This window comes from Hoplias malabaricus, chromosome Y, assembly GCF_029633855.1.
Source record: "Hoplias malabaricus isolate fHopMal1 chromosome Y, fHopMal1.hap1, whole genome shotgun sequence".
In the NCBI taxonomy this organism is placed as follows: domain Eukaryota; kingdom Metazoa; phylum Chordata; class Actinopteri; order Characiformes; family Erythrinidae; genus Hoplias; species Hoplias malabaricus.
This window is the reverse complement of record NC_089820.1, coordinates 79,457,647-79,468,717: the sequence shown is the minus strand read 5'-3', so window position 1 is coordinate 79,468,717 and position 11,071 is coordinate 79,457,647. Positions and strand designations below refer to the sequence as shown.

General features: G+C 40.3%; 2 protein-coding genes across 3 annotated transcripts; one reads left to right on the top strand and one right to left on the bottom strand.

Annotated features, from left to right (window-relative positions):
• Window positions 1-1,530: 1,530 nt before the first annotated feature.
• On the bottom strand, window positions 1,531-5,881 carry LOC136679454 (gamma-crystallin N-A). The gene is made up of 4 exons (XM_066657977.1): window positions 5,765-5,881; window positions 3,528-3,776; window positions 3,212-3,357; window positions 1,531-1,810 (listed from the first exon to the last, which is right to left on the bottom strand). The coding sequence occupies exons 1-4, from the start codon at window positions 5,783-5,785 to the stop codon at window positions 1,675-1,677; spliced, it is 552 nt and encodes a 183-aa protein (XP_066514074.1). The 5' UTR covers window positions 5,786-5,881; the 3' UTR covers window positions 1,531-1,674.
• A 2,037-nt stretch (window positions 5,882-7,918) lies between these two features.
• Window positions 7,919-10,671, top strand: LOC136679683 (CD59 glycoprotein-like). 2 transcript variants are annotated; one of them, XM_066658339.1, is made up of 4 exons: window positions 7,919-8,007; window positions 8,479-8,534; window positions 9,912-10,034; window positions 10,415-10,671. In XM_066658339.1, exons 2-4 carry the CDS (start codon window positions 8,486-8,488, stop codon window positions 10,519-10,521), a joined length of 279 nt encoding a protein of 92 aa, XP_066514436.1. In that variant the 5' UTR covers window positions 7,919-8,007; window positions 8,479-8,485; the 3' UTR covers window positions 10,522-10,671. The 2 variants fall into 2 exon arrangements, with proteins under 2 accessions (XP_066514436.1, XP_066514437.1); XM_066658340.1 differs by having other exon boundaries at window positions 7,929-8,007; window positions 8,482-8,534.
• The last annotated feature ends 400 nt before the right edge of the window (window positions 10,672-11,071 follow it).

The following is an 11,071-nucleotide window of genomic DNA, read 5'->3' as shown; positions in this document are numbered from 1 at the left end:
AAAAGGTCATGGCTTTGTCCCTCAGCTCCTCTGAGACAAAACTTCAGAGGAGAAGGCCATTTTCTCCCCAACACCCCCACAAGCTCAGCTGTCACACAACACACACACACACATATTCAGGCATATTCGCTTTCTCCTCCTCACTCATACAAAGGCTCTCCCTGTTTCACCCAAAGAAGTGAACGCAGGAGTCATATCCAGAGGGGACAGAGAAGCCTAAACCCACAATTAAGTAACATTTTTTTTTACAAATGAAAGTATCTGAACAAATATCAAAATTGCATCTTAAGTTGAAATTTATCACCAAAATTTCAATTACCATTTTCTAAAAGACCTGCTGCCTATATTGTATTAGTTGTTATATGTGTATTGTTCTTGCGGCTCATATGAATAGACTTATGTTCTTGAGCGTTTGACTTCCTGTAAAATTCATACAGGCACTATAATAAAATCACCATTTATGTGTGTTAATTTTATTACGTTACAGTATTTTGCATGAGTCATGCTCAGATACAAAGTTCAGTCATAGACATTGGTTGCATTATTGATGTTGGGGTCTGGGCTCTAACCAGTACATTGTTCTGCGAACATCAGCAGCTTCTTTCTTTGATCTGCAGATATTCTTCTTGTTTGTCAGTAATGGGTTCTTGATATGGCACATCATGTCTTTACACAGAGGAAGGTAGAACTATGGCATTTTGGAAAAGGTGTAGGTGAGCACCAGAAACTATCAGCTAACCACCAGGTATAATGTGTCAAGCTTGATAATGTCATGTACTCATTTAGGAGTATCTTATAATTGTTTTAAGATGTAAGCAATCATAAGGTGTTGGATTGTATTAGCTTGTCCAACACAGCAAATTGCACATTTGTGGGCAAAGCCTGTCCTTGCTATAGTACAGTCTTCAAAGAAACATTTATATGGACTAGCACTGACTGGTTGATTACATAAGAGCAGTGTCAGTGTTACTAACACACATTTGGGCATAAAGCATCTGCTTTTAAAATGTCTCACTGAGTGTTGTAAAAGGTCTCTAATGACCAATGATTCAATGTTTGTTAAAGAAAGAGGTCAGGATTCAGTACAGAAATGCATCTGATGACTAATGTCAGTTTGATGGAATAGAGTATGATAAAGCTACAGAACTGTAATCCATGACTAGACACTATGAGATAAGGCCAAGGAAAGGCCTGTCTAACCGTGTTAAAGCTTATCTGTGCCAACTGTTGCCCAACGCCAATGTCTTACAGGAGATGCCTGTTAACGTCTGAGCAGCGCAACAGTCACAAACGTAAGAAAAGTGAAAGAAAAAGACTTATGAGGAAATTTAACAAAATGCTGTTCCTCAGGATATGACAAAAGTACAGAGTTAAAATAGATCAGAAGCATATTGTGAAACTGAATGATTTCCCTGAGCAAATTTCTGGAGAAACGACTTCTCTGACGTTCAAACATTTTCACACAAAAACACAAATATTGGACAAAGCAACTCTTAGGTTCTTTTACTCATTTACAGCTTTATTGCAGAGATTAAAATCTTAAGTATATTTGTGTCATGTCCAGTTTGATGAGACCATAACTGTTCTATGGTGTGGAGTTTGTAGCTTTTGCTAGCTGTATCTGCTGTTTGATTTAGCTGGATTTATCAGGCTAGCAACTCATGTCTTGGAGGTTTAGAAGTAGTTGGCCACTCTGCGGATGGACTGGACGTTGGGGTTTTCAGCCTGCCATTCCATGTGGCTGCCAAAGTTTCCTCTCTCCACAATGTACATACGTCCACGGTAGTTTGGCTCTTCATACAGCACCCAGCTATAGGCAAACAGCAAGTTAGATTATTTTTGTGGCTTATATTATTATGCTAATATATTACAAGGATTTTCCATGTACGGAGAGTGGAACTTTGACACGTCATAAATCAGCACCTGAGCAGAGAACATGGATAAACAGCTAAAAAGTGAATTTTACTTCAAACATATTCCCTCGTATAGCACCCAGCTGAAGAGAAACAGCAAATTAGACTGTAGTACAGTGGCTAAATGTTGTGCTAATCACCATATAGTGCATTATTTAGGGTTCTGTCATTTTGTAGAAGTGTTCAAAAAACATTGGGAGGTGGGTGGGTGGGTGCCGTTCTATGCTTAGCTGAACCTATGTGTGCTTTTAGATCCTTTACACCTTTATCTGCTACACAAAACATGGGAATTTCTTTTTTAATTCATCCGAGGACTTACATTTACGTTTCGGCATAGCTGCTCGAGATGAGGGTGGGTACATGAGCTTTGCCTGACGTAAACAAGGACTACTGACGTGCAGACTGACCAATTAAATGTTTACAGAGAAGGTTATCGACCAATAACTGTAGCTCTACAGTCAGACCGTCCAATCAGAAGATTTTAGGCTACTTCACCACGCCCCTTTCTCACTCAAGCGAACCAATCAGAGTAGGGGACAAAAAGTTTGTGAAATTCCGCCCGGACATTTGTTTAAGTCTAAAAAAGAGGACATGTCCGGGTAAAAGAGGACGTGTGGTCACCCTAGGATAGCGGAGTCATTTCAGACACAGGGCTGGCCCAGTCGAAACTACCATGTGGAAGTAGGGTGGTCCCCATCTCTGTACCCCGCTTTGACCTGCACTCAGACGGTGTTTAATGTTCAGAGCCCAAGCACGCTTACATCACCAGACTATGGCTTTTCATTTTTGATAAATGACACTCTAATGCCTTATAAATTAATCGATCAAACAGCACAGTGATTTTCCTTCAATCGTACCGAATGTATAAGGATATTTTTACTGAAGCAAATAGTTACAAATTGTAACAAAAACCTCTGTAAACACTTCCAGCAAACACTGCACCTCAGTCACAGACCCATATGTCTATGAGTAGACCAGAGTGTCCCCGTTGACATGATATTTGTTTGCAGTGAGTGTCACAAAAATGATATCACATTCAGGTTCCATGTTTGAGTGTGGTTAGCACCCACAAAGACCCATACCCTGCCTGAGTCCAGCTGAACATTGCCATTGTTGGCACTAACACTAGTCAAACAACCTTTACTTTTGGTGTCAAATATGCACAGTACGGACTGCCTAGTGTAAATAGTTAAAACAGCATTGTCCAGTTTGGTAATATACAGCGAACACCTCATTCTTGGTTCTCTACTAGTGACATGAACACAACGTCTCTATCTACCCTGTGTGACAGGACTTACGCTCCATCTCCATAGACTTTAATTGAGTTGACACAGGTCTTGCTGAGGCCAGTGCTCTGGAGAAAAGGACAGTCTTCACACAACTCCACACACTGACCAGTGAAGTCTGGACCTTCATACATCTGTATTCTGTAGTGCTCTCCATGCTGGGAGAATAAGAGAGAGGGGGAGAGATACACACACAGAACAACAGACAGACACCAGTTATGAAACCAATATGTAAAATGTGAAGTAAAACCATGGGCATACATTCAGACGGTTTTTGCTTTCCAAATAGCCTGATTGCTTCTGCAAATGATGCTCTAGAACCTCTCACCATTTTTATTGGCTTGCAGGAGCCCATGTGATCATTGTGAGCATTCCAGCGCTGGAACTCTGGATACTCTCCTCTCTCCAGCATGTACTGCTGACCCTTGAAATCCGGGTGGTCAAAGCACACCCAGGCTCCACTCTCCACACGGATGGAGTTGACCCTGTTCAGCAGGCCGCGGTCCTGGAAATTATCACATTCCCCAAACACCTCCAGCTTCCTGCCTGTGAAGCACTTCCCTTCATAAAACACTATCTGGAAAAAGAGGATTAGCCGTTAGCTTTAGCATGATTGCTACAGACCTGCCTGTTATGGGAGTGCCCACACACTCTTCTGGTGGTTGCAAAATGAAAAAGAGAACACGCAAAAGCTTGTTTTTGTTGGTTTTAAAAGGTCAACAATTTTACCTCAAGTCCTAAGTTCAGGCTAGAATTTCAGTTCCTTGCATTCACTTATAGCTATTGTCACTCCCCCTACTTCCAGCCACTACACAGGCTTGTAATTGGTATCTGGAGGTTACATTAACAGCTAACATGGAAAAAAACGTCTCAAAATGCATTATCAATTCACTAAAGACACACTTATCCCACACTTATTCCTGTCACAGTGTCCTGCTGCGCAGTCCGACTAATCTTGAGAACCTTCATGTTCTCTGTACTGTTCCTTGTCGCGTGGCATAATGTGTGTGTTCGCTTTCAATATTCCTTTCATTGAAAACAGGGAGGTTCTTTTAGGTTTTCAGCTCATTTTCTTTGCAAAAGAACTGATAGCTATTGCAAAAATATGAAATATATACAGATGATTAGAGGGCTGTGTATGGATGGTGGGCCAGAGGCTCCCTACACAACACTTAGAGACATGAGGCAATCATTTTTCCTTTTTTAAAGGAAAATGTTAAACATTGATGGTTAGTTTCCTCTGTATGAGTTCTGTTCTCAACCAAAATAATATTTCAATGGAAGGAAGTTTGAGTCAGGAAACACTTCACAACCTACATGCACATAGTTTCACACATACACACACACACACACTAAGTGGCAAGAATGTGTAATGTCCACCAGTACTTTAAAGCTTTAATTAAACATAGAATCTAAGTCAACACACGTACAGTTCACTCCTATAATAAACATATCATTTCCTGCAGTCAGCTTGTGGGGCAATTTCATGTTACAGACACTCACTCTCGCTATCAATAATAGAAGGCCCTGATTAAATACCAGGCATTATAATCGGGCTGATGTCAGCAGAAAGGCCTGGGCGGGATATCATAGGGATAAAAGAACCAGTCCTGTAACTAATGTAGTTGGAGGACACCCCCCGCCCCCCGCAGTGGCCAAAGTCTACACAATCAAGCTGTTATTCAAATAAAAGTAGAAGTGCTAAATTTATATTTTTAGTAAAAAAAAGCACCTGCTTTAAATGTGATTAAGCACCAAATGAAAAAGTACAGGGAGATAATGACAAAACAACATATGCTTAAGTAAAATGTCAGTTATTCTCAGCGTGTCCAAGGTGTCTGAGCCACGTTACAGCTGTTAATGTATGAATGGACGTGGACGAAGTGGTTAAAAAAGACAAATGAATAAATGAAAGTTTGTCTAAAAGGACAATAGAGTTTAAAGATGCATTATATGCATTCATAAATATCTGCAAACATGCATCACTCATAACCATGTTATCCATATTCAGACAGAGGTTAGAGTAGGAATTACACATCGTGACTGATGCCTTTTAATGCATTTACAAAACACTGACCTCCAAACTGTCCTTGTAGCTAGAAATTAATAATGTGCACTGCTGAGATTTACATTGTATGGATGGCTTGCATTTAGTACAGCTGTGTGCAGAGGGTAAGGCCAATATTGTAATTCACATTTTTAAAGCACCATTGACTATTTTTTTAATTGATTTTATTGAGAAAAAAAGAAAACATAAATGTGACCTGTACAAAAGTAATGGCATATTTTAAAGTTTAGGTTCTACTTGTCTTCCAAGATGCTTAACTCTGGCCTCTTGATTTACACAGCGAATCATTTTACTAGGATTGTGCAAACGTATGCACACGACAATTTAAATGAATAATCACAGGGGGAAACTGATCCTAGAGCTGTCATTAGAGGCCGGATTTTAAAACGTGCACGGCTCAGACAGACTCAGACATTGCTCTTACACTATTAATGCTAGGTCAATGTGGATCGTTCTGCAACTTTGTGAATGTTCCTCAATCTGAGTGCACTACTCACCTTCCCTGAATACTGAGACATCCTGAACGCAGTCCAGACTATCCTCTCGACAGAGAGAGAGAGAGAGGGAAAGAGAAAAGGAGAGAGAGAAAGCAACCAGAGGGAAAATTTGGACACTCTGATATATATGGCCTATAGGCTGTGGTGGGCTATAGCAAGGCTGCCTCTACAATGCCACTATAATAGAGGGCTTAGTGGTTTTCGCCTCATGGACAATTTCCCTTACATTGCTCTCTGCTGATATTGGGATTTGGCTGTAGGGGGTTAGACAATGTGCCGAATGTTTTTGGCCGTGTTTCAGAGCATTGGACAAGCGCGCTGGACACAGGGTCCACCACCTGTTTGGGTTTGTTTGGACAGCTACCACATGGGCACGCTCAAAACAGGCCGGGCCGCGGTTACGAGGAGTCAACATACCGCACAACAGAGGTATAGTGAAGTGTCATTGCAGCCAATCAGCACAGAGCACACACAGTCATCCCAGTGGGATCGATCGATGAATATGCTGCATTATTGCAAATCAAACCCTGAACACAGCGCATCGTTTACATGCAATATTTTCCGTGTGCACGTTCAGCAGTTTTGCAGGTAAAAAAGGACACTGAAATTCATATCTGCCGACAGCACAGGCAGGATACAGTCACGTGCAGAGGGTCATGCACCTCTGAGCAAATGATGTGTTTATTGATTTTCTTAGTGAACATGCCCTCCATAGATAACACACTATTACTGTGCTTTTCTACCTGTGTATGTTTTCTGTATTATTGCTGAGTATTAACTAGCCCAGGTATTTTACTTTATGTTAAATGAAGCAATGAAACAGGAAAATTATAATAAAAAAATATCCAGACGTGTACTTGTGGGCAAACCTTTGCATATGATAGTAAATACACACTCATATATACATGTCCATACATGCACACACATACACCTATGAGCCACAACATTAAAACCACTGAGAGGCAACAGGGATAGCATGGATTTTCCTGTTGCAATGTCACACTGTAAAAGTTTTTCTGGGATGTTCTGAGGAACATGACAAAGATTTTGAAGTGTTGTCTTGACCTGTAAATCCCCCAGATCTCAATGTGATTGGGTGAAGGACATGCTACAAAAGCTAGTCTGATCCACAGAGACCCCACCTCACAACTTAAAGGGATTATAGGACCTGCTGCTAATGTCTTGGTTCCAGATACAATAAGATACCTTTAGAGTCCATGCAGAGTGTCAATGTGGTAAAAGTGATAGGAATCACTGAACACCTAACAACATGATATCCATCCATCCATTATCTGTAACCGCTTATCCAATTCAGGGTCACGGTGGGTCCAGAGCCTCCCTGGAATCACTGGGCGCAAGGCGGGAATAGACCCTGGAGGGGGCGCCAGTCCTTCACAGGGCAACACACACACTCATACATTCACTCACACACTCACACTTACGGACACTTTTGAGTCACCAATCCACCTACCAACGTGTGTTTTTGGACTATGGGAGGAAACCGGAGCACCCGGAGGAAACCCACGCAGACACAGGGAGAACACACCAACTCCTCAAAGACAGTTACCCGGAGGAGGAATCAAACCCACAACCTCCAGGTCCCTGGAGCTGTGTGACTGTGACACTACCTGCTGCAACACTGTGCCGCCCACGACACGATATGATTATGATATTTAATATGTTGGTAAAAGTATTAATGTAAATCTATATATTGTTTCTAAGCTGGAACCTTCCTATTAATGTATTCATTCTGAAATGTTCACAACATGCGAAGGACTTGAAACTATATGTTTAGAGGTTCCTGATAGTGGAATATAACTCTCAGAGTTATAACTCATCCAATGGCTTCTGTTGGTGGATTATAGGAGTGTGTGTTGTCCACTACACTATCACACCAATACTACACAAACAGCACCGCTGAAACAAACATCGCTTTACCCAAACGAATCACCTAAACCATAGCAGATTTACACTTTTCAAACCCAAAGTATGTCACTACTGCATTATATTGATTTCTCTTCCAGCTCGGCACATACCCGGGGAGCCATAAAATTGAGCAATGTATTTGATGTTTATAACACAGTGGTAGAGCGGTGGATGGAGATATCAGTAGGCTGAGCTTCAGGGTGTGTGTGAGGAGGGGCTGTGTAAACAGAGAGAGAGAAATAAAGGCAGTACGGAAGTAGACACATTTACTTTGGGAGACTGAAGACCTGAGTCTGGAGTGACACTGCAACAGAAAGGTAAGTTCTGAACAGATTTTGCTTTCATACGGAGATATTTCATCAACAAATGTAGCACTGCTTGTTGCCTCAGATACAAATAAAATTAAGTAATTAAAAATATGTCACTTCCTCTTAATTGAACGGGGTGGGGGAGTTAAGACACTTCATGATTCAATTTAAAAGAATCAATCTCAGTGAAAGAATATAAACTGTTGAGCTGCACCATCTCACTGGCTTCTTTTATAAGTCTGAAAGTTATAAGCAAATCATAGTCTGTGGTAATCAATAATATGATTAAGGTGTAGAGTTGGCTGGAAAATGCTGGAGCATTACTTAAAAAAGCTTTTTGATCATAAAAAACCTCAGTAGATACAAAATGATGAAGATATGTAGGCCCCAAGTTTGAGCTTAGTCTACAACATATACAACATGAATCCCAATAAACAGCTACATGCTGAAAATATATGACTTGATGATGTTCTGTTTCAGCAGAAACATGAAGGTCCTGGTCTTTGCTCTTGTTCTGATGCTAACTTTGTCCAGTGGTGAGTTTGCTGTTGTTGTTTTTTATTAGCAAAGAAACACTGTTAACTAAACACACTCTCGGCCTGATGGTTATTCACCTCTCCCCACTTTAACACACTGTAATATGTCAGCTTGGGTCAGGGCATGGTACAAAAGCACTGCAAACATGGCAAAAGTTCCTTACTTTCTTCTTTCTAGTCAATAATACTATATTTCTCTTTATGAGGCACTTTATTTGGGGATAATAGGGATGTCTATTTTATTAGTGTTAGTATTAAATTATAAAATATATTAAAGTTGAGCTACACTTGATTTACGGTGTATTACAGTCTTATTAAAAATTCTGCAGGTTTGCAAAGGTACATTAGGTCATAGGGAGGAGTAAGGAGTAAGTGTATGGAGAGTGTTTGTATTAAGTGTAAAAATAGAATTCAATCATTGTCCTGCTCTCTTTACCATTTTATGGGAACTGTTGCACATTATTAAGAATGTATTAAGTGTTAATATGCTATGTACATGATCGCTAACAGCAAAATCACCATCTTTAAATCATAAAAACCATAACTCACATGTACTTTTGGATTATCCCCAAGAACAGGACAAATCGATGAACATGCTTTTGCCGTGCTTTTTCCATCATGGAACTCAAATGACTTAATTTTTGGGTTATTTATTTGGTGAATAAAATGACAATTGTCATTTCTAATACTACAGCGTGGGCCATTTATATGGATACACCTTAATAAAATGGGAATGGTTGGTGATATTAACTTCCTGTTTGTGGCACATTAGTATATGGGAGGGGGGAAACTTTTCAAGATGGGTGGTGACCATGGTGGCCATTTTGAAGTCGGCCATTTTGGATCCAACTTAGTTGGATTAGTTAGTTACTTAGTAGTTTCAATGGGAAGAGGGTCATGTGACACATCAAACTCATTGGGAATTTCACAAGAAAAACAAGAGTGTGCTTAGTTTTAACGTAACTTTGTTCGTTCATGAGTTATTTACAAGTTTCTGACCACTTATAAAATGTGTTCAAATCGCTGCCCATTGTGTTGGATTGTCAATGCAAATCTCTTCTCCCACTCTTCACACACTGATAGCAACACCGCAGGAGAAATGCTAGCACAGACTTCCAGTATCCGTAGTTTCAGGCCCCTCCCATATACTAATGTGCCACAAACAGGAAGTTAATATCACCAACCATTCCCATTTTATTAAGGTGTATCCATATAAATGGCCCACCCTGTACTCAACAGTTTCCAGTAGATTAAAAAGATCAGGACAATGTTTGAATTTTTTATTACTTTTATATGTTACACAAAAATGCTTTCAGACTTATGTGTACACCTGATATTAGATCACGATCGGTTTCTGAGTGTGTACCTCTATTCCAGGTCTGGCTCTGGACTGTTTCAACTGTGTGCCGGCGAAAGCAGGCGGGGCCTGTGAGATCACCATGGTAACATGTCCTGCAGGAAAAGATGCCTGTGCTGCAGCCAAGTTCCTCCGACATCCATGTGAGCTTAAATGAACACACACACACAAGACACACTCCCCCATATACACACACTTGCACAAAGTCTAGATCATTTCTTACATATCTTTGGCCACTAGTGCAACTCATTTACAGTTCGATCTCTCAGTGAAAGCTCAGTCTTCAGGTCCAAGAAACCATAAATGGCAATGTTTCTCCCGTTATCACAGTATCTAGTGATGGCTGTCAGTTGGAATGACTGATCTGAGCAGCTGGTGATCTCCTCCAGTGTGTTGAATGGTCCAGTGGGTTTATATAACTGGCCGTCTGTAAAGAAGCAGAAATTATTATTATTATTATCATCAATGTTACTGTAAACGTAGAACAAAATCATATGTGAAATCTTTCTATTTTCTCTAACAGATGGACACTACCAGAAGTGCATGGCCATGTCTGACTGTGAGACGCTAAAGCAAAATGCCTACATCAATATCAAATGCTGCCAGATGGACCGCTGCAACACTTTCTGACCCCGGCGACCTTTTGCTTTATCCACAACCAGAGTCCTATGATCTTTCACAATGACTCAGTAATAATGTGTTTCTTTGTGTTCAGGTGTTTACTGCTTCAAAAATGAATGCAGTGTGACGTGTGGAAAATAAAGATGTGAAACTATGTTGTGAAACCTTTATTTAGTTTTATATTTATATTATTATTATACAGATGTGGTATTTAATGAAAATAGATACTACTTTACTGTATATATTGTTGTCTTTTATAAGTTTAGAAGAATGCCCCAGCTGAACACACTGGATATTAAAACATGATTTACTCTGGCACTGTTAATGTTACTGTCACCTCCGAGCTGTGTTGGTATTTAGTTTAGCTTCTGAAGACCAAAACAATGCCAGAGGGAGCTTAGTTGTGTCTTTGTAGATACAATTCACCAAGGTGAGGCTTTGGCAGGGTGTCAGTTTTTACGGAGGTAAAGTACTTTACACATAAAAGGTGATGACTGCCCTCTAGAGGACATCACATAAAATCACTCATAGTCAACTCCTGCAACTCCAGGTTTAAAAT

Coding starts and splice junctions, on each gene's coding strand:
- LOC136679454 (XM_066657977.1), bottom strand. CDS start 5,785: ATGTCTCAGTATTCAGGGAAG. Junction 3,777..5,764: donor TGTCTCAGTATTCAGGGAAG/GTGAGTAGTGCA, acceptor CTCTTTTTCCAG/ATAGTGTTTTATGAAGGGAA. Junction 3,358..3,527: donor CCTGCAAGCCAATAAAAATG/GTGAGAGGTTCT, acceptor TTATTCTCCCAG/CATGGAGAGCACTACAGAAT.
- LOC136679683 (XM_066658339.1), top strand. CDS start 8,486: ATGAAGGTCCTGGTCTTTGCTCTTGTTCTGATGCTAACTTTGTCCAGT. Junction 8,535..9,911: donor GATGCTAACTTTGTCCAGTG/GTGAGTTTGCTG, acceptor CCTCTATTCCAG/GTCTGGCTCTGGACTGTTTC. Junction 10,035..10,414: donor CAAGTTCCTCCGACATCCAT/GTGAGCTTAAAT, acceptor TTTCTCTAACAG/ATGGACACTACCAGAAGTGC.